Below are 22,901 nucleotides of genomic sequence, written 5' to 3'. Positions count from 1 at the left end.
CTAGTTTATACTGAGAGACATAACGGATGCCATTTCACCCACAAATCAAATTTGTTATTCAAATAAATCCCTTCTTTGCCTTAAAAGAACATAATTATTCTCTGAAACTGCGTATTATCCATCAGCTTGACTTCTTGGGATTGGGACATGGCAAAGAGGACATGGGACAAGGAAGCAGCTGCCCCGAGATATGATTATGGGAAAAATTCAGTTCCTACCATTTCAGATCACTCACAAATCTGTCTTCAGCAAGAGGATTCAGGCCATGGGACAGCTCAAAAGCAACTACACGTGACTTTGGTGACATATATTTAAGCATCTCTACTTGGGAAAGAAGGAGAAAGAAGTCACCTGTTTCTGTTCTGGTCCTGTCCTTCTGATGAAGGCAGACCACTCCCAGAGATGTACTCCCAGAGATGTACTGCAAAACTCTCAGGAAGTATTTCAAGGGCTGCCCAGGACAGGTGGGGTTTGTTCAGGGCTCGGGCTGCCTTTCAGCCAGGCTGCAGCAGCAGCACAGAGCAGAAGCGAAGCTGCTCTGATGAATGGGAATCAACGTCAGAGGAGAAACTGGTGACATGTTGACACTGCAGCGGGGCAGGAAGCGCTGATTCTCCTCAGAAGTGGTTACAGGGCTCGTAAAGGTCAGGGCTTCTCTTTTAGAGCCTTAAATTTTGACAACATTTGACCTGGCAAGGTGTTGCTGCTGCCTCTGGGAAGTCAGAGATCTGCTGGTGTCCCTTGGGAGAGCCAGTGGCAGCTTGAACACTTGACGCTGGCACACACGTCAACGGCTCAGAAGGGAACAGGCAATGAGAACAAGGGAAAGCAAACAGGAGAAAGAAAAGCCACAGGTTTTAGGGGGTTTTTCAAGGCAGGCTTTGTGGGCTCATGTGGTTCACTAACACTTGGGGAAAGGCAGTAATGTAAGTGTGGGTGATTCAGCACAAAGAAACCATCAGGGACAGAGTGTCCTTCCCTCCAGTGGTGGTGGGGACTAACCAAGTGTGTAAATGATACAGAAGCAGTGTAGACAGCATGGCCATCCCCATCACAGCCCCTTCTCCATAGCCATGGTCCCACAGGACAGCTCTGGAGAAGTGGCAGTGGCATTAACCCCCTCCTAGCTGACATCACAGAATTGTAGGGGTTGGAAGAGACCTCCAGAGATCATCAAGTCCAACCCCCCCACCGCCAAAGCAGGTTCCCCAGGACAGGTCGCACGTCCTCCTCAGGCAGATCTCTACCGTGCACGGGACATGGCACAAAGCAGCTCTCTCCCATGCTGGGGGCTCTTAGCCTGTTTCCTCCACAGCAGCAGCTTCCTAAGACTAAAGAAAGCCTGGAGACTCCTGGGCAGCAATGTAAGCTGCCTCCTCTTGTCTGGCCAGAGAGCAATGAGGTGTCAGCAAGGGATGTGGATGTGGCAGAGTGCTGCAGGACTACAGAGCCCGGCCCTGAAACCATACCTGAGGGGGGGTGAGTCCCCACATGATGCTGTCTCCCAACTAAGAACAAACAGGAAAGTCTCATTTCAAAGACTGAGCAGCATGTTATGCCTCTGAGATATTCTCCCCACAGACTATTTCTGAACTGCCCACATGCAGGGCTTTGGTGTAGAGCATCTATCGGCACTCCTTCCTGTTCCTTCCTCATGGTACTTACATCTAATAACGAACCAACCTATTTTTCGCCTCACACAAGACCAACCTAAAAGCAAACACATTCATTTCACCCTGCACATGCTGCAGTCACGCAATTTGAAGCAGAGTCTAAAAGGCAATTATCCACAATCATGGTTGTATCATTGGTGTTTGGAGGACACCGCTCTCTGGAAGTCCCACAGCTCAATCATTCCATTAAATTGGTGACAACCATATTAGAAATACACAACCGTGTGGGCAGGGAGAGAGATGGAGCCCTAGCCATCCTTTATGTCTCTCTTGTGCAACAAATCCCCACTAACTTGCTTTTAAAGCCGCTTTTAAAGCAGCTCTGAAGCTTAAGTCTCATTTTCCAAATTGCCTTGGATAATTGCTCGCTCAGGAGTAGATGTTACTTGACAAGAGGTAAGTCTGATTTTTTTTTTCCCCTTCTCCTGTGCACCCACATCAAAGGGTGGAGTATGGAGCTTCGTGCCAGGGCTGATAAAAACTCCCAGGCTTTACAGGACTCAACCTGTGTGGAAAACGCTCAGCCTCACCATGGCTGAGTTCACACTATGCCTTGGTTTCCTTCGTCAAAGCAAAGTGACAGCTGCCCAAGCAGCGGCTGGCGCACCGAGGTGCTGCACGCGGCTGATGGTATCACATGCAGACACAACACAGCCCCACAGCACCCAGAGACACGGTTCTGCAGCGCAGATGGCATGAAGGCGATGGCCAGGAATCCATGGGTGGAGCGGGCATCGCACCTGGGTAAATACAGCCACGGCAAGAAGGGCTGTTTTCCCAGAGCCCAGCTTGGAGCTGGTGATTGCACCACAGCAGCCCTCAAGGGCTTTTGCTGCTTTTCTCTCTGGCAAGCATCTTCTTCAGTGAGTGAGCAAATGGTTGGCATCTGCCACGGAGATATAAAAAGACTTCCCTGCGAGGTGGAGCCTGGCTTGTTGATGATCTCATGGTTTCAGTCACGGTGACCTGCTGCACTTGATGGATGCGCCCCTTCCTCCAGCACCCCCTGCCCTCCTTCATCAGCAGATACCTTGGACTTGAGCTGAGTTTTCAGCCAGGGAGGCTATCCAGGGAGGATCGCCTAACCCATCCTTTCCAGGGCAAATCTCAGGTGTACCCAACACAACAGCAAGACCTGACCTCCTGGACCCCAGAAGAGGGGCTGGAAGTGAGACACCCTTGCAGAAGGTAATGAGAGGAGAAGAAAAGCCCAGCAAAACCTCTTGGGGAAGGTGCAGAAATGGCAGAGGCAGAATGTAAAAGAGACCCCAGGTTCACGTTTCAGTGATTTACTTGTAATTTCCCTGCTCTTTAGGAAGGGCCATGCCTTACCTACCTCACAGCACCATGACCCTGCAGCGATCTCAGGCTGTGCTGTGATGCCTGGCTGCAACCTGAGCCCCTGTTTAAAAACAGACGGTCCGGCTGCAGGAATGACAGGCCTGGTATTTACGAGGGGCTCAAGCAGCTCGTCTGCAGCCCTCTGATGGTCTGATATGGAAGGGCGCTCCGGTTTATTGTGTTTTAAATCAGTTGCATAGTTATGACAGCACTGAACTCTGAAGGCCGATGACTTCTTGTTGGAGAGTGACCAGCAGTTGTGTAACATCGTCTGATGCCTCCACGTCTGACCCTGGGGCACAAGGGCTGGCTCGCGATGGCGAGAGGAGCGACGCAAGTCCCACTGCGATGGCGAGAGGACAGAGCCGCCTTCAGGACCATGGGAGTTCCCAACTGCATCCCAAACGGCCAGTAAGGAGCCCGTGATGTGTAATGAACAGGTGGTTTCTGTGGCACAGAGATCCATCCTGAGGGAGCCCGTGTGGAAATCATAGAGGAGCTTTTCATAAATTACTGGAAGTCAAATGTTAACAGCTTCCATGTAAGGAAGATAAAAGGTGGATGCACATATATATCCAGCCCTATTATTCTCGCCTCGAAAACCAGTCCAGCCAGCTCTTGAATCACTCAGCAGCTCATCTCTAAATTGTCTCTATTATTAACAATAAAGTGCTTGTTATTGCGTTGCCGTCTTTGCAGGAGCTGTGGATGGGGATGAGGATGCCTGCGGTGAGAGGCACGGGACGAGAGCACGGGCAGGGCTCTGGCATGCCTCTGCTGCCCTTCTCCAGGAGAGAGCTGGGGGAAGAATCAAAACAGAGTAACCAAGAGCAAAGCAGAGGACACACAGGCATAGGAGGTGGTGTGCCTCTGGGGCATCCCAGACTCTTCTGTCCAGGCAAAAGGTGGGCACCCCACCACCCTGCACAGGGTAAACAGAGAGTGAATAAGTTTCAGGTGACTTCTGAGCACCTATGTTCACACCATAGCGTTTCCTCCAGAAATGCTCAAGATGACCTAAGAGGTATGTTAGTCATTTACTTGTAACAAACAGTAACTAGAACTCGGGGGCTAAAATCACTGGGGATTTCCTCAGGCACAGCCACAGCTTGGACTTGGCTTTGCTGATGCTATAATTAGCATGTGTACAGAAAAGTACCCAATTAGCATCCACCAATTTCTCTGGCCAGATTCGCATTGATGTTTGTGATGCAACTGCCTCCTTCAAGCCTGCTTCTCGTATCTCAGACAGAAGAATGCGGCATCCCTGGATGAATCATCCAAGAAGAAGGGGGAAGGAAGAAAGTTTTCTGCAAACGCAACCGTATTTCTCATCAGCTGAGGGAAGGCTATTGCACACGTACTTGGGGTTAATGAAAACAGGAAGCTTTTGCAGGGCACACAGTTGCTTTTAGATTAGTCAGGATGACTCAAAGCTAGCTGATAAATATAACCCAAAATGTCTTTGTCCTCCTCCCAGGCGAGGGTTTCCCTCCTGTGCAGCGTGTTGGGCCTTATCAGTTGGTGATCTAGCCCCAGTCTCTAACCCTGGCTGTGGTGAGGCATAATGACCTACTGGCAGTTGTCATACAGACAGCCTCACAGCACTCTAGGTAAGCTCTGGCAAAGTAACAGAAAGGTTTAATTGTTAAGTGAAGCTGGATCAGGCTGAGGTTCAGATTCCTGCTGCGGAAGCCAAGATATGGCAGCAGCTGGCAGTTGTGAAGCATCTTCCCTCCAAACCCCAGCACACCGTTTGGAGAGGCACTGCCTTTGCAGGCACCATGCACTTGGCGGGCTCCACTTTGCAGGGGAGCACGCTGAGGCAGGGAGATGTGACATGAGTCACCGCAGCGATGCACAGACCTCAGCGCTCTTGGCTTCTAATCTGGGTCCCGCATCGTAGATGCTTGTCACTGCGGAACAGGGTGATACTTTCACGCTGCGTTTCTTCCTGCGACTCAGCAAGCACTTCACATAAAAGCCTTTGTGCTCCAGAGAGGATCGAGGGCTTGAGGAATTACATACAAAGCCTGAACAAACACTTTGGCACTGCTGAGTTGCACGTGCTTCAGTAACAGCACAACCTCTGCCCAGTGGCAATGTAATCCAGGCTGCTTTTCAGGGATGGGTGCAGGTGCTGGGGACTGGGGGCATCTCCGTGTTGCTCCAAGGCTGCCTTGCACAGCAGGACAACTCCAGTCCAGGTCTGGACTGTGGGTAGTTTTACACCCCTAATATGGCCGGGGTCCCAGTCCTGTCAAGCTCCCACCTCCCCACAGGAGGTCTGACTGTCCCTGGGGACAGTGCAGCTGCAGGCCCCCCAGCACGTTCCCTGGAGCTGCTTATGGCACAGCCACCTTAGCAAAGCAGCGTTGATGCTAGCCACACAGCACACGCTCACGTTACCACAGGCTCTGGAAATAGCAGGCCCAGTCGCCATGCAAGCGATGGACATACCAGGAGAGGTGAGCTACACTGACCAGCCCTTCCAGACCACAGCTGCTGCCTGGCACATCTTGTGCTGTGGAGACACCCTGAGATAATAAAGAAACTAAGAGCAGCAAAACTTTTGGGAGCAATGCTGACGCCACAGCCCAAGCAGCATCCCTGGTGCCACCTCTGTACCCACCCCTTGGCGTAGCTTCACCCCTGGGTAAAGCCACACACTTCACAGCCACATCTCCTACGTATTGCCAAGGCCATTGCTGCGCCGGGGCATGGGGATGGCTGTCCCGATGTGTTTCAGTACCTGTCAGACAGACTCCCTGCAAAGGCACCCATGTGCTTGTGGAATGACAAATGTCTGCTCCACACCCTCCCTAATCTCGCCTTGGCAGGCAGCAGAGCGGCCTCCGAGGAGGAAGCGAGCTTGCTGCTCATTTTGTAGAGGAAACCATGGCTTGACACAAAGCTTCAACAACTTGGGAAGGAACCTGGGGGCTGAGGGGAAACAATGAAATATTGCTTTATATAATCCTGCCCCGCACCAAGGATTGGGAAGGGACTTGCCAAAGGCATGGGCTTGTCTTGGTGTCTTCCACAATGAAGAGGAGGAAAAAGATGCTTCAGGAAAGACCCAGCTTGTGAAACTCAAATGCCCCAGCTCCAGAACAGGAAGGATGGAAAGCAAGGGAAATAAAGATGGTGTATTAAGGCACTGTAACATGCAGCACAGAGCAGGGACACCTCCATCCGAAGGCAAGGCACAGTCTGATCCCGTGGGTGATGCTAGAGTGAGGATGGTACCCAACTCAACTCACCAGGGACTGGCTCCTGCTCCACTCCCACTGAGAGGGGACTCCACTGTGGTGCAGGACTGCTCTGCTGTGCCCTGTCAGTTGAGATGTGTCTCTTTTCCTACACTGAGGGAAAATGAACACTAAAGAGAGAAACAATCCAGCTGTTTATGGAGGATCTCAGATTTGCAGTAGGAGTTTCTTCCCATGACAAAATCCATGACCTTCCTTTCCACTCCAGCAGTGCAAAGGAGCCATAAAGTCACTGTAATGAGCCTCCTGAAAGTTTTGGCTGGTAGGGGAGAATACCTGAGAAGCACAGCTATGGGTTTGACATGCTCTGCACCTTCTCCAGTGTCAGGCTAGAATGGGACATGACTAGGGACTGCCTGGATACAGCAGTCCTGTGACCCCCGTCCCTGAGTGACACCCAGGGCCAGGATTTGTTGGATTTTTGCTGGACAGAAGGATCAGTTGTCTCTTTCACTTGTCTCCAGGGGAAACCCCCTCCCCATCCCCTCATTAGGTCTGAATGTCCTGTCCTGGCAGATTTACAGGGACATCAGTAGGGACAAGGCTCTGCTCACTAGCATCATTCAAACACCTAACTTGGGCCACTGAAATCCTTGTGGTTTGCAGATGCAGAGAGCTTGCCCTTGCATACCAGCTGCTTGCAATGAGCTCTTGCTCAGTATCTCCCACCCCCAGAAGAAACCAAACCCTGCACAAGGCACTGGCAGCAAAGGAAAGATTAGTCTGCTAAGCAGTCTGCTTTCCCTCCGAGATGCTCATCTGAGGCAGTACTCAAACACCACCTCCTTTTAGCTCTCACGAGCCCTCTGGGTGAATCAGGTGCTTGTTCTGCCTCAAGTGGAGAAATTCCAGCTCCAGTTTGTCACTGGTTCCCCAGTGCAGTCCCACTGCAGGGCCACCTGGCTCAGGCTGGTGAGGTCTGAAGCTACCTGGCACCGTGTGCTCTCACTATGCTCCTCGCTCAAGTGCTTTGGGTTTAAACATAGCCCTGCTGCCCTGTGCCAAGACCTGCCCCCACCACCTGCCTGCTCGGGTCATCTTCCCGAGGTGCTGGCTTCCAGCACTGGCTCTGCCAGGCAGGAGGGAAGAGTAATGATTTGAGACAAAAATATTTGATGCCATTTACAGGTAAAAGGAGAATGTTGTCATTTGGTTGGGGCTGTTTTTTCCCTGCTCTTCCTGAAACTGGAACCCCACTGCAGGAGGTTCCACAGGGTGGAGAAGACAGTCTTTAAAAATAACATAGCACTCACCTTCCCTGTGCTGGGAGCATAAATTAAGCTGGACACTTGCCTTGGCCAACTCCCCCAATGCTGGGAACAAACTGTGCGTGCATTGCCTCCCTAACAGACCTCCTCACCCACGGCTCCCCAGCATTTCTCCATCGTTGGGAAACCATCCCTTCTCCCTTCATCCGGCTGCCTCCCTCCTGCCAGAACTGCTAAATCAAACTCCTGGCTGAAAGCAGGCAAGGAAGCTACTAACGTAGGAGGGAAGAGGCACCAGTCAGGCTGCCTGCACCAAAATGCAGCTCCTGCTGTCATGGCATTTTCCAGCCCTTTTTCCTTCTTTCCGGCTCCTCCCTCCTCTTCCACATGGGATCCAGCCTCTTGCTTTCCACCTTGAGTTTCCCATCTGGTACTTGAGTCATTGTCCCTCTTAGGGCCCTTTTCTTTTATCCATTTGTTTCTTTGTCATTTTTTTACACTCTCCTTGGGCTATATTTAATTTTTCCTCTGTTCTTCATCTGCCTCTTTCTGTCACTTCAGCCATTCCCCTCCAAGTCCTCCTCTTTCTCTCTATTTTTCATCACCAGTCCATACTGGATTTGACTTTATTGGCAGAGTTGATGGAAGCCTCCTCACAGACACAGTTGCTTAGTAAGCTGCATTGGCCAAACCTATGCTAAAAAAGTTGACCCTGTCCAAACAGCTTTAGCATTATTTTTCCCCTGCTGACTTACACGTTAAAGGGAATTGTCAGGCAGAGAAAGAAAACACCCCAGAAATTGCTCTGACTTTGATATAAGGCTTTGGCTTTGCAAACCGTATTAGAAAGGAAAACCCCTGAAGTTCTGCCATCTAACTGCAGCAAACTGAAATCCTATCCTGCAGCCAAGTGAGTCCAAGGGTGCTGCTGAGCAGTGGCTTGCCTCTGGCATGGAGGGTTGGGGCCAGCCTGAGACCAAACCCGAGCAGATGTAACAGTGGCACGCTGTCTTAGGGTCCCTCTAGAACCTGGGGGAGCACTGCTGGCTGGTAGGGAGACATGTCCTGCCTTTAGCCAGCACTTCTGCAGAGCCACGGCTTCACTTCAGGGCAACAATCCTTTCACACCCCCCCCTCCGATTCATTTCTGTCTCTCCTGGCAAATATCCACAAGTCATGCCTAGAAATCCCCCCTGCCCTGCCCCCCCAGCCCCAGCACTGCTGCCTCTGCTCTGGCTCAGAGGCTGGTCACACCACGGCTCTGCGCCCTGACCTTTCCTTTCTGGGAACAGCACGCACCCCTCATCGTCCATCACTTGACTCTCCCCCAGCGCCAAGTGAGGGGCAGCCCAGCCAGAGCAGCCCCGTACCCTGCCCCTCTCCCTGCCTTCTCCTGCCCCTGCCAGCCCAGCGTGGCGGCAGCTGGCGTGTCATCACCTCCCGCACCAGGGAGAGATGCTCGCAACTGTCCCTTACAGTCTGCTAGCAAATGTCAGCTGTGCCCCTGTGAAGGAGGGGCTGGGATGGCAGGAGGAACAGCCTGTACATCCCTCTGCTGCTGGGGATGGGGGGGATGTTCATTCAGGGTAGATGACTCTCCTGGAGGGGTTTCCGTGCTATAAATAGGTACCCTGAGGATTCCCTTTTAAGAAGGGTCTTTCTCTGCAGCAGGGAGCCCCAGAGGGACCCGGAGCCACGTGGACAGCTTTTACATGAGCTTAAAAGTCATGCTACACAGTTGCTAAGGAATGGCCTTCTTTCTCTGAGTCACAAAATGGCTTTCTATGGCTCTGCTCCCCCTTTTTCCTCCCCTGCGTCTCATCCCTACAGCTCCCCTGTGCCTCAGCAGCTCTGCTGAAGTGACCTGAATTCCCCCCAATAGCTGAAGATTGTGCCCACCGCTTAGTGCCTTCCCTGCTTCCACATCAGTAGCTGAACAGACTTGTGCCCTGCATCTCTCTTGCCTTCACTGCCTCTCCATGGCCGGCGCTACTGATGTTGCTCAAGGCCCCGTGTCCCATGGCAGGGAGTGTGCTGACATCTCCCTTGTGCAAAACTCTGGCAAGTTCACAAATGACTCCACTTTCATGAATCTGAAAAGAAAAAAAGAGGACAACCTGTGCTTGCCAGGAGAAGACAAGGGGAAGGGTGTCTCTGAGCCACAGCACTTCAAAGGGCTGGTCCTAGTGAAAGGCAGGTCTCTACCAGCACTCATCACAACCCAAAGCAAAATGCCATTCAGGGTGAGACACTGCTCTGATGTCTGTGCTAGGAAAAACATCATACTGAGTAACACCTACCCTTCTAGCCCAGCCGTGAAAGCATCGTCTTCCCTCCCACCTTCCACACCAAAGATTTCTCTGATCAGAGAGGCAAAGTGTCAGCTGAGTCCCTGTCACAACCAATTTCATGAGTTACCTTCCAGCGTGCACCACTGCATGAGTGGGGATTCAAGAGACATCTGAACACTGAGAAGAGATTCCCCAGTGAAGGGGTACTGACACAGCTCCTGCACCCTGCTCCCCCTGCACATAGATTTATCCAGGCTTCCAATACCTCTGCTACCTGCAGACACGCTTTCTTCCTCTGCTGAATATAGGAAAATCAGCATCTCTCTCCCTGAGCCATTTGCTTCCAGGGCCAGGCATCAAGAAACTTTTCTAGGGATTCTTCCCCAGTTTTCCTCAGGAAAAACTGCCATGCATTTCCAGACATGAGTCCAGTACAACAGGATGGGACTTTGAGCCTTTGGAACAGGGACCCTGCAACCCCATAGATATTTAGCACTGGTTTTGAAGGCTTCTTCAAGGCTGCCTGACCAATTTGCTGTCCCTGTGCTGCAGCTCATGGGTCCTCCATCCAACAGCCACGAAGGAGCATGATGTCCTGAAGGTACCATTCGATTTGATTCCAGCGGGCTTTGGAGGCAGGAAGAGCAGTCTGGTTTTGGGGGTGATAAGGAATGTTTTGGGCACTGTGGTTCTTGCTTGTGTTGACGGCTGCAAAATAATCAAGACAGGGCAGTCCCCACCCAGGGATGAACAAGCATTTCCTCCAGCCAGAGAGAAAAAAAGATTAAAGAGAGATTTTTCACACTCACATACACTTAAGAGGAAAAAATATTTACATGAGGGAGAAAGGACTTGGCAGAGGCTTCCCAGGGGCCACTTGCTGTTTATGCATTTCTCAGGACTGGGCTGAGGCTGCGGAGCTCAGCCGTGGAGTCTGAACATCCCCCCCCCCACCCCTACCATCACCGAGGAGGTGGTGCAAGTGGGGACCTGCATTCAGACTGTCCACAGGGCTGGTGAGACATCTTCTCACTGTTGATGCTGTTGCCTATGCCTGCAATGAAGTCATGTCTGTGAGGCTGCAGGTAGCTCTGGCAGTGGCCGCTGTGGTTTCTGAATGCCTCTCCTTCTGTATCGCTGGAGGACCAGAGCCAGGCAGCTGCTGGTAGCCTCAGGGCAACCACCAAAGGTGCTGTGAAGTAGGGACTGGGCTCTGAGCACCTCTTGGGGTCAAGTACCTTTCCATAAGATGGATATGAAATGTTCTTCACTCTGAATGTCCCATTTTACCTGGGGTTGGGGAGCTGAATGGCAGCTGACGTTCCCTGCTGCAGGCACTGAAGATCTGATGCATGATTCCCTCTTCAGGACCCCTGCAGTTGGCAACAGCTTGGATTTCTAGCTGGGGCTCTCTATTCTTTGAAAGCACAAAGTTACAAACCCATAAATTATTATAATTTGGGCATCCGCTGTGTTTTGGCAGTGCCTGGTGTAATCCTTCCCTGTCCAAGCTGCACAACTCCTCCCTGGTTGTTGTTGCTGGAAGGAAGCCTCAAAACGTGCAGGGCACACACAGGCCTCTGCTGCCAAGCCTCTCATTGTGGCCTCAAGTGGCACAAAGAATGCAAAATACTCGTCCTTGCAACACGCTGGGCTGGGATCCTGCTTGACACGAACCACAATCTTTCTTCGTCCCCACCTGCAGCAGCAAGAGCACCAGGACAACAAGGCTGGGCAACAGGTAACAGAACAGGCCAGGGGACTGGGATACTTTTCCAGAGATTCCCCCCCCCCCCAGAAGCTTTTACAATCCTAATTAGAAGATCAAGCGATCTGGGACACACACAACTGGCCTTCCACACTGTGCTCCTGTCACGCCCATTGCTGCCAGGCAATTCACAGACTTATAGACTGGTTTGGGTAGGAAGGGACCTCAAAGCCCACCCAGTCCCACCCCTGCCATGGGAAGGACACCCTTCACTAGCCCAGGGTGCCCACAGCCCCATCCAACCTGGCCTTGAACCCTGTCAGGGATCATGGAGCACCCACAGCTTCTCTGGGCACCCTGTGCCTTACCCCCTCACAGGGAAGGATTTCTGCCTACTAGCCAACCTAAATCTCCCTTCCTTTAGCTGAAGGCCATCCCCTTTTGTCCTGGCACTCCATGCCCTCATAACCAGCCCCTCTCCAGCTTTCACCCTCTCGCCCCTTCTTCCAGCCCAGGCTCCAAACCAGCGCAGCTGGAGAAGCTGTTTGTTCTGTGCCAAGCCAGGAGCAGGGAGCCCTGCTGAGGTTGTGGTGCTCATCCCTTGCTCAGAGAGTGAGAGGGGACAGAGTTGTTATTCAGTTCTGCTGCAGTGCCAGCATGGGGGTCTCACTTCTGGGCCAGAGCAGATCTGAGCCAGCACTGGGTTTTATGGACAAGCCCTGTGTACATATTGCAATGCTTCACCTTTCCCATCCCAATGGTCTGTGTTTCCTCCCAGTCCCAGTGAACAGAATTTCACAGAATTGTAGGGGTTGGAAGGGACCATCAGGTCCACCCCCCCACTAAAGCAGGGTCCCTAGGACAGGTCCCACAGGTCGGCGTCCAGACAGGTCTGGAATATCTCCAGAGAAGGAGAATCCACACCCCCTGAGCAGCCTGTGCCTGGGCTCTATCACCCTGACCGTGAAGAAGTTCTTCCACATATTGGTGCAGAACTCCCTGTGCTCCAGCTTGAGGCCATTGCCCCTTGTTCTGTCCCCACAGACACTGAGAAGAGACCGGCCATTTCCCACTGTGTCCCACACATTAATCAGGTCTCCTCTCAGGCTTCTTTTCTCAAGGAAACACTGGCACTGGGGACCAGCAACAGAGGATTAAAGCCCCCAGCTGAGCTGGCCCATGCTTCCTCAGCAGCCCTGCTCTGCAGTGCAGGAGCCATCCCAGGCTGCGGCTGTTTCAAGCCCAAACAGGCAGAGCAGCAGGTGGATTTTTAAAAACCACTTTTCCTGTGAACCCTGATGTAAGAGGTGAAAACCAGAGGAGCCCTTTGACAGCGAGCTACCGAGTACCCACAGCTCCCTCGCTGTTTCCAGGGCTCCAAGTGCTGCATAAACTCATGAAACACTTGGGGGGCTGCGTGTGCCTCGTCACCAGCACCCGCCTGTCCCAGTGTTGGGGATTTTTTACAAGCCCTGAAGGATTCACTGGAAGAGTCTTGGAGAACATGGGGGAATTAGAGCCAGCAAACAGTGTTAAGCAAGGACACTTGGCTACAAGCGTGCCATAAATACTCTTTATTCAAACACAATGGCAACCAATAGGGCCTGCAATAAATACTCGAACCTTTGGACACACAGATCCTCACCAGTGCATCTCCCTGGCACAAAACACCTCTACATGTCCTTGTCTCTATACAGATCTATGTATCACTGCATATAGACAATGGAGATTAATATACACCCCTATGCATATATATATATGTGAATGTATATTCACTTGTGCTAAAGTGACCTCATCAAGGACAGTAAACAAGTATTTCCCAATCCCCTCTCGCTGGCACTGGCGATGTCACACTGAAACTCAGTTGCACGCTCCTGCCACTGGGAGAGTGAGAAACCAGGAGAAAAACCGAAGTTGCATGCATGGAGAAGCAGAAAATCCACCTTTTTCATGATGAAGAACATTTGGAGAGGCTCAATGACCCCCTGAAGTACTCTGCTTGATTCATCACCCTTACACACAGCAATTCCAGCAGGCACCCACTGCCAAATCCAGGTATATCAGGGTTGTGTCCTGCTCATACAACACATACAGGAGAGAGAACCTCCTTCCAATTTCTCCAGTTTTGAGCATGCACTGCTCTGTCTAGACTCAGGCTGTGTCACTGAGACCCCAGGGGAGCGTCTGCGCTCCCGACTGAGCTGGCTGTGCTTTGTTCTGTGGCAGGCAAACACCAGCCCCAGTCCTTCTGCTGAGGGTGCAAGAGCGGTTCTGCTACAGGGTGCACCCATGCCGCCAGCTGCAGCTTGAGCCCTCGAGAACATCTGTAGTGCATCTCCCAGGAAGCAGCACTGGGTGAAATATTGCTGCCTTACTCTGCAATGTGACAAAAAGCACCTAGAGGTCCTCATGGGTGCCTCGTGGAGCTGGTTACCCCACAGGAATGTCTCTGATAAGAGGGTGTAGCTACCCCAGCTGCCAAAAGACAGTGTCCTCACAGCCTGGGATGTGTGTTCATTGCAAAATGTTCTCTTTGCCCCTAGGAAGAAAGGTTAGAACTAATGCTCGCTTTCAAAACAGCTCCAATAAAAGAATAACAAGGGGAAGAAATGCTCCGGCTGCTCGGTTCACGCCTCAGGAAGAGCCAAGCCCTCACATCAAAAACGGCTGTTGCACAGGGAGAAAATGCCAAAGAGTAGCTGTGGTCCTGCTCATGGACCTGAGAAACCAAGTACAAGTGTAAAAAGAGCGATGAAAGGAATGCTAATCCTTGCAAAACGCTGATGTCAGGGAGCCTGGAGTCACCCCAGCTCTCTGCTGAGAACAACATCCAAGGCCAGGGTGGCTTTTCAAAACAGCTCTTGCTCATCTGAACCTGAAGACCCACCCTGGGTACCACACAGACTGCAAACCTGAAGTGCAGGCACTGATACTGTCTTATGAGTTAGCCAAAGATGTGGGGTCAGCTGAGGTATGAGCTGCTTCACCAGGGCTGTATGCTTCTGCAGAGGCAGGTGGGGAGGGGGAAGACTGGAGTGATGCTGGTGAGCAGACAAGCAGTACCTTCCCCAGCTCTGCCTTGCCATCCTCACTGTGCAGGGACACAGCCCCAGCACCCACGATTGGTCAGGAAACCTTTGCTTCCCCACTGCTTTTAGAAACGTGGCACTTTCTGTCTGCTGACTGAGAGCAGAGTAGAGAACATGCAAGACAGGACATCCTCCTTCTGCCAGGGGAATGAACATGCTCATAAACCCATCTCCTTGGGATTCATCATACCAGTGAAAGTAAACAATCAGAGGACTGGCAAAGGGAGGGGGACAAAAGCCCTTCCCTTATCCAAAGCGGGTGTTTGAGACTCCTGTCAGCAGGAGCATTGTAATACCAGAAGGGCAAGAGATGCTGGGAGACAGATCACAGCCTGCTCTTTGCTCCTAGCCAGCCCTGTCAATACCCTCCCTCTCCAGCAGAAACATGTCCCTTATAGTAAATAAATACATAAATAAGCCCTTTGAAAAGCCCAGTGGCTGTGACGTGGGAAAGCTGAAGAGCACGTTGTGTGCCTGCTCACACATCCGCTCCCTCCCCAGAGCAGATAGGCTCTCCTTTCCATACCAACCCCTGGCCTATTTTCAAACATTTGTGTGCCTTTGGAAACATAAGTCTCTTCTCTTGCTCTCTGCCATACCCACTGCCTCGGCAGTGTCCTTAGGCGGGGGTCCCACTGTCTCCCAAACCACCAGGTGTGGTCCTGTCTCCACAGGGGAGGCCAGACTCCAGGTGCCAGCCCTAATGCCCCATGGCAACGTGATATGCACTGATGGGCAATGCTGAGCATCATGAATTGCTGGGCAGTGTGGGATATGAGGCACCTCAGGAGCAGCCAGTCCTCAGTGAGCTCACGGTGGGGTCCCGCACCCAGCCTCACCCCTGCCAGCTCCCCTTGCACTCCCACACCGCCCCAGTGCTGGAGCAAGCAGCAGGTTATATTTCAAGGCCTGGGCTTCCCAGAAAGCAAAAGCTCTCCAGGAATGCTCCCAAGAGGCAGAGGACTGACATAACTCAGCAGCTCTCAGTGCTCTTGCCCGTTTTGGAGGACAAAGCAAAGACAGCCCCCGATGTGAAAACTCCAGCTGCCCGAATCACAAGCAGGACCTCCCGCGAGGACAGTATTTTGTAACAACACAAAAGCTGCATTTGTGACGCTCATCTGGACTAAGACTTTACAAACAATAGCAATCTGTTTGGCCAGAGTGGCTTAAAAGCAGTGAGCATACCACAAAGCTCCAGAGAGCTGCACACACTGACACCCAGGGGTGGGCAGCATCCCCCCCCCATGCTCTATCTGCCTTCCTGACAGCAGCACAGAAGCTAACCTGCTCTGTGTGCAGTAAGAATTCGGTACTTTCTCACAGTGGTTTTCCTCAAATGAAGTCACCACTGTGTTTTATCAGATGTTTTTAACCTGAGCCAACTCTCTGCAAGTGTGAAATCCTAAGTACCCTAACATCAATTTAAGCAGCTAGTGTCCCGACTTCAATGCTCCCATTTTTAATGCCTAGCATGTATCTATAAAAATATCTTTTTATTGTGAAATATTTTAACAGGCCAAAGGGCTCCTTTACGCAGCTTTCTCTTTCAACCATGGCACAGGAAAGCTTTGTCAAGCTTGGCTTTGGTGGTGCCACATCTTCTCCTCTGCTATTTTTTCCTCTTCTGACTCCAGCTGCCCCCAGAACCACACGCTTTGCATTTCATGGGTTTTACTGATGTTGCCTTAGAGGAAAGAGAACAGTTCCTCAGCACTCAGAGTTCATTGCAAGCCTGAGGTTTCCTAACACTGTAGCTGAGTCTGGGGGTACTGAGGCCAGCTGCCCACTGCCACAATGTCCCCTGTCCCTTCCACATCCACGCACTGTCGATGCTGTCGTGGCTCTGCAATTCGCCACTTGCTCATCGTCCCTCAGCTTTGGCTTCATACAGTCACAACATCTGATGTATGAACACAGCCAGGCAAACAAAAAGAGCAACTATTTGGACAACAAAGTCCTAGTCCACAACATGTGCTAGTGAAATGCAAGTGGAATAACAACAGTAAAAATACAGATGGCAACTGTGATATGGACACCGGATTTCTTTGTGCTGGGGCTCGTGCCCCAAAGCTGGTGGAGATTGGTGGGTGAGCCTGCTAGAAGCTGTCCTGACCCCATCAGAGCTGGCTGTCACTGTGGGACATCTCCCTCTGTGCCCCCAATACCTGATAACCTACGCTGCCCACAGCAGGCAAGATTAAAACCCCAGGAGATAGAACAACCCAGGAGAGTCCGATCGTTGCAATCAAGAGGTTAATTTTCACTTCCCCCTGAATGCTACATAATAATGACACCCATGCTGAGCTGAAGTGCATCTGCAGCGTGTGTACCTACACCCCCTGCACTGTGACCGGCCCCTCGCACTACAAGCCTTGTGCCCTATGAAGCAAAAGCACCTGACTGCCGGTCCCAGTCCCGTGCTGGGTCTCCCGTGCTCGGGCAGCCTGTTAATATTTATCTGAGGAGCAAATGTTTTTGTCGAGCTGGGGCCTCACACACCACGCCATGGCTCCAGTGGCTCATGCTCAGAGGACCTCGAGCACTGCTGACAACCCCAACCAAGGCAGTGGGTAAGGGCACTGACAGGCTCAGGCATCAAAGCAGACAGCAAGAGGCAGGAGGGAAGGGCTCTCTGGCACCTTCCCTGCTGTAGTGCTGAGCTGGAAAGGCTGCAATTGGAGCTGAGCCAGCACCCATTGCAAGGCTTGAGGAGGAGAGGGCTCTTACAGCTGTTCCTCCTCCCCAGCAACCCTTCCAAGCAGGATTAGGATCGCTTTGGGAAAGAAAGAAGGGAGCACTAGGAGTTTCCTGATCCGAGCCCCACAAAAGCCAGGTTGGGCTTTACTACGAGGGGTGTGAGGGCTCAAAGAGTTTGTTGCTGCCCTGCACCCTGCAGCAGAGACCAGCAGCAACCCCCGCACCCCCTCACTGCCATCCCAGGGGAGATTTCCCTCCATCGCTGCCCCTTTCCCTTTCGGTATCAGTGCTTGGGGTGAGTCCTTCTCAGGGCACTCATGGGCCACACGGGGAATGCAAAGAGGTGTCACAGACAGAACCCTGTTCCATTCCCCTTCCCAGCCATCGACCTCCCCACCTGCCCCAAACCCACTCTGCTTCCTGCAGCGAGGGTACCAGCCCGGGAGAGGGGTGCTCAGCTCCCGGGTAGCTGCTCCCCACTGCAAAGCCAGCTCTCCCTATAGTGCCCACGGCACGTCCCCAGCAGCAGCACAAGCAAAGCCCCCGAGGTGCGGTGCAGGGCAGATGCGTGGAACTGCGGGGGGGCGGAGGGGAGAGGAGCCCGCACACGCGCGGTGCCCGAGCATCCTCCCGCGGAACACCACGGCCCCGCGGGGCGCCGGTAGATCCCTTGAGCACCATTTTCTCCCACCTCCCCCGAGGTTCTCTGAAAAGACCCCGCACTTCGCACACCCACCCGGCCCTCGGGTCCGGCCGCAGGTGAAGGCAGTGGCGGCGGGGGCGCGGGGAGGGAGGGAGCTCCATTTCCCACCCCGACTGCTGCCTTCCCTCAGCCAGGGACTTCCAGAGCGCCAGCCCTGGGCAGCAGTGCCGCTCCTGTCCCCGTCCCGTGGGGACACACACCTGCCCGTCCGTGTCTGCCGCCCCCCTGACAGCCCTCCGCGCCCGCCGCCAACTCTTCCAACCCGGGAACGAAATGCAAAGCCTGCCGCAAAGGGAAAAGAAAATAAATCCCTCAACAAACCAACTAACCACGCTGCAGCCGTCCGGCGGCCAGGGCTGTGCTTCCAGCCTGCCACAGAAAATAAAACGTCTCCTCCTCCCGTCCCTTCCTACCTCCTCGGGCTCGCTGTCATTTGGGACTTCAAAGTTAAACAAACCGGGCAGTTGAAAAGCTTTGGTTGGATCCTCAACAAAAGGCTGGTCTGTGGTTGTAGCAGCACTTCACCCAGCTCCCCAGGACCGCATTCCTGAGTCCCGTAGTCACGGTCTCACATTCTGGGCAAGCAGTCCATTTATTTCTATTATTATTATTATTATTTCAGCAGAATGTCATATAGCACTTGGGGAAAAAAAAAAACAAAAACAAAAACCAAAAACAAACCAAGAGGAAAAAAAAGCATTCGTCGTTTCTGGGCGTTGTTTAAACCGTCCCGCTGATGGCAACAGCCGCGGACCCGACACAGCCCCGGACCCGACACAGCCCCGGACCCGACACAGCCCCGGACCCGACACAGCCCGGCCGAGCCGCGCTCAGCCCCGCTACGAGCATCCCTTCCCCGGGGATTCTGTCGCTCGGTGCCACCTCCGCAGTCCCCTGGGCAGGACAAACCGACACCACCACCCGAGGCCGCCCTTCTGGCCGGGGAGGGGTCCCACTGCCACCGGCTCGGTCATGAGAAGGGACCCGGGGAAGAGTCCCGCGGCGGTCCCGGCTCCGCAAGCGGTGCTGCCGCCGGGGTGGGCGGCTGCAGCCCCGACCCCGCTCCCGCCGCCCCGCACGGCCCTCCCGCCGCAGCCACCGGCTGCCAACAGTGCGGTTAGGAGGTAGTTCAACACCCGCCGCAGCCAGGAAGTTCCTCCGGGAACGAGCTTTGTGCTGTGCCTTAAATTCCCCCCCCAAAACACACACACCCTGCTCAAGGGACCCACGGTCGTGCCCCCAAATCTGCAAACAGCCCGCCCGAAGCAACCCCACCTGTCTGCAGAAGGTTTGCTGAGTTTTGGGCTCTTGCAGCCACTAGATTTTAGGTCCGTTACAAGTATTATCACTGAGGGGGGGGGGGTCGTTTTACCCCTGACGTGTGCCGCGGCAGAGCCCATCGCGTCCCCAAGCTCCCCGGTAAGTACCGTACCTTTGCAGTGCAAAAACTCCTCGGGGTGGGGGAAGGACCCCTCTTCGCAGAGCAGCTCGCAGGTTTTGTCCGATGACAGGGGGTAGCCGTTGTCCTCCTCGTTGTAGTCACTCTTGCCGTTGCTGTTTGAGTACCCGTTGGCATACATCTTCAGGGCAGACCTGCGGAGGCACAGGAGCTCCTGGAAGGCATACCTGAAGTCCGGGCTCCGGCAGTAGATCAAAGGGTTGAAGGCAGAGTTGACATAGCCGAGCCAGTTCAAGAGGATGTACAGGTACTTTGGTATGATGTCGTCCTGGATGACGTGCACAATATTGACGATGAAGAAGGGCAGCCAGCACAATGTGAAGGTGCCCATGATGATGCCCAAGGTCTTGAGGGCCTTATGCTCCTTCAAGAAGAACTTAGAAGTACGGCGGTGCCCAGCTCCCCCTTTCTGCTCCTGCTCCTTGTTCTGAGTGTGAAACCTCCCCTCGCTCCTGTCTATCTTTTGCAGCTGCTTCTTGGCAACCTGGAAGACCCTGGCGTACACGAATACCATGACCACAAGTGGCAGGTAGAAGGAGATGATGGAGGAGGCAATGGCATAAGCTTGGTTGGTGAAGAAGTCGCAACATGTGTCCTTCTCATAGCACAGGATGGCTTCGTCACGGTCTGCCCGGTACCAGTGCATTTGGATGGGCAAAAAGGAGGTGAGGGCTGAGACCACCCACACCACGAGGATGACCACACGTGCTTTGCTTTTGGTCAGCAGGCTCTGGTACTTGAAAGGGGAGGTGATGGCGAAGTACCGGTCCACGGCAATCACGCAGAGAGTCTCAATGCTGGCCGTGACGCAGAGCACGTCCAGGGAGGTCCAGAACTCACACCAGAAGTTCCCAAACTTCCACATCTCCATGATGATGTGGCTAGCACCAAAAGGCACCACAGCCAGCCCCATCACCAGGTCAGCGCAGGCCAGCGAGGTGATGAAGTAGTTGGTGACAGTCTGCAGGCGCTGGAACCGGGCGATTGCAGTGATGACCAGCACGTTGCCAAAGACGATGGCCAGCACGATCACCGACATGAGGATCCCCATGCCCACCATCCAGACGTCCCGTGACAGCGTGGGGTCGGCGGCGCTTTGGTTGGTGCTGACGTTACCGCCGGGCAGCTCGGTGCCTGCCACCCCCATGGCCCCCCCCAGCAGCCCCCCGGGCAGGCGGCGGGGGCTCGGCGTTTCCTAGGGCTCCTCCGCGGCAGCGTTGCGCCGGGAGCCGCGCATACGGGACGGCAGGTGCGGGGCGGGCTGGACGCGGGGGACGCTCCCGCTGTGCGTGCTGGGGACCGGACCGCTCCCGTCCCGTCCCGTCCCGTCCCGTCCCGCGTGCGCCCGCCCGACTACCCCAGCCCGTTAGGCGCCGCGGAGCTTATAGCGACACCCGCCGTGACATCAGCCCGCCACAGCCAATGGCAGCCCGCGCCGCGCCCCGCGCGCACCTCGCACCCCCCCCCCGCAGCCCCCTCGCCCCGACCGCCTGCCCCACGCGTGTCCCCGCCCCGTGCGCTGCCCCCGCCACGCGTGTTCCCCCGCCGCCCTGTCCTCTGCACCCCCACGCGTGTTCCCCCGCCGCCCTGTCCCCTGCCCCCCCGCCACGCGTGCTCCCCGCCGCCCTGTCTCCTGGCCCCCCCCCCCGCCACGCGTGCTCCCCGACCCGGGGACTCCCTGTGCTTTCCACCCTACACGCGTCCCCACGCGCTGCCAGCCCTGCAATGTCCCCATGCCTTCCACCTACGAGTGCAGCACGGGCACTCCCTGCCCCACATGTGCCCCCGCACCCCACTAGTACTCCCTGCCCTGGGGTGTCCCCACACCTCCCATCCCACCCACGCAACCACTTGTGCTCCCTGCCCGGGCTGTCCTTGGGCACAGGGTGCCAGGAAAACCCAGGAGATACTGCTGCTGACAGCATCTCTGCTTGGACACCAGGGTTTGGCTTTCCCCAGACACCGCAACCTCGCCCCCCCATCCTCCCTGCTGACACTTTGTGCTCAGGATGTCACCCAGATCTCCGTCCCTCTCGGCCCCAGCACTGTTGCTGCAGCATCAGTCTCAGCCCAGCACCCCAGCAGCCACCCCATCAGCCAGGGTGCTGGGGTCCAACCAAGTGCTGATGCCACAGCCCAGCCCAACAACCCTGGGGCTGCTCTAAGTCACAGAGACCCCTCAACTGTCCCAGGGGCACTGCCCAGGCAGGGAGGCTGTGCGACCGCCACGCACTGCTGTCCACCACGCTGCAGCCAGGCATGTCGTTAGCCCCGGGTACTATCACAAGTAATTCCCTCCAAAACAAACAAATTAGCTAAATAAGGACTAAGGAATCCTGAAAACTTCCTTTCAGTCCAAGAGGAGATAACGCTGCTGCTGGAGGTTCATTCCTACCCGTTGCTCTGTACTGACACTGCCCAGCCTTGTGCTGCTCCCTGCAGAGGCACATCACGCTGCCTGCGGACCCCGGGCACCTGTGGAAGTGACAGAGAAACCAGAGGGCTGTGGTTCTAATACTGCTCCGTGCCATCAAGAGGTTCTAATACTGCCCCGTGACACCAAGAATGGAGAACACAGAGTTGGTTTTGCTCATTTACCCCCCATGCCATGGGCTGCAGGTCAGTGTCAGTGGGTGCTGCACTGTGACCCTCCCACAGCAGAGGAAAGGGACCCTGCCTTAATGAGTGATTAAACAGCCACTGATGTTAAATCTTACTTGAAACACATCAGCTGCCCAAGTCTGATGGGGTTTGGCGATACTGCCTCGTTCTCCAATGCCAAGGCCATGCCACAGTGCCGAGGGCTGGCTGCTGGCTGTGGTAGGAAGCAGCCTTCACCCCGCCAGCCCCACACGGCACCCTGTGAGTTGTCCATGTTGCACCCCGGCTGCACCCATGCTATTTATAGAGAAGAGATGGGTGTATGACAGGAAGCTTAGTGGTTTAAAACAGAGGTGCTGGAATCAGGAAATCAGATGAAAGGCAGTTTGGGTGGTGTGAGGTTCCTGTCTAGGCAGAGATGTTCCGTAACTCGCGGCTTCCCCGGACAGTTTCTTTCTCCATCTGTACACTTCAGAGGCTTGAAAAATGAGGAGACACGAACAGAAGAGCTGCAGGGCAACTCTTCCCACTGCGGGCAGGCACAGCCCTTGGGAAGCAGGGGCACTGTGCTAATGACCTTAGCTAATTACCAGCATTTTCCCCTGCCCACTGTTGAGATGAAGGGGGCCGTACATTTCATGCAGGTGCCAACAGGTACAGCTGTACCAGCTGCTGTGTCTGCAGCACTCCACTGGCTTCCTCAGACTTCACACCTGCTGAAGGTCTGGTCCATGCACAGTTAGCACTTGCTGGGTGCCATATCCGTTCCCCAGCTTCTGTGCACACAGGTCCCCACATCCCCCCTGTGCCTGTGGTCAGCAGCATGGCAAGAAGCTGCTGGAAGAACAGAGGTACA

At 54.1% G+C, this 22,901-nt stretch overlaps 1 protein-coding gene across 1 annotated transcript in view; it reads right to left on the bottom strand.

Moving 5' to 3' along the window:
• ADRB2 (adrenoceptor beta 2) overlaps nt 1-20,591 on the bottom strand; it is a gene marked incomplete at its 5' end in the record, with an annotated part of 32,340 nt that extends 11,749 nt beyond the window's left edge. The window contains one exon of the mRNA XM_084268790.1: nt 19,418-20,591. Coding sequence (XP_084124916.1) covers nt 19,418-20,591 — 1,174 coding nt within the window. The remainder of the gene's footprint in view (nt 1-19,417) is intronic.
• Nucleotides 20,592-22,901: the final 2,310 nt, after the last annotated feature.

The sequence above is a fragment of the Gallinula chloropus genome (genome assembly GCF_964237585.1).
Source record: "Gallinula chloropus genome assembly, chromosome: 10".
Classification (NCBI taxonomy): Eukaryota; Metazoa; Chordata; class Aves; order Gruiformes; family Rallidae; genus Gallinula; species Gallinula chloropus.
The sequence above is the reverse complement of the archived record's forward strand: the minus strand, read 5'-3'. Positions and strand labels throughout refer to the sequence as shown.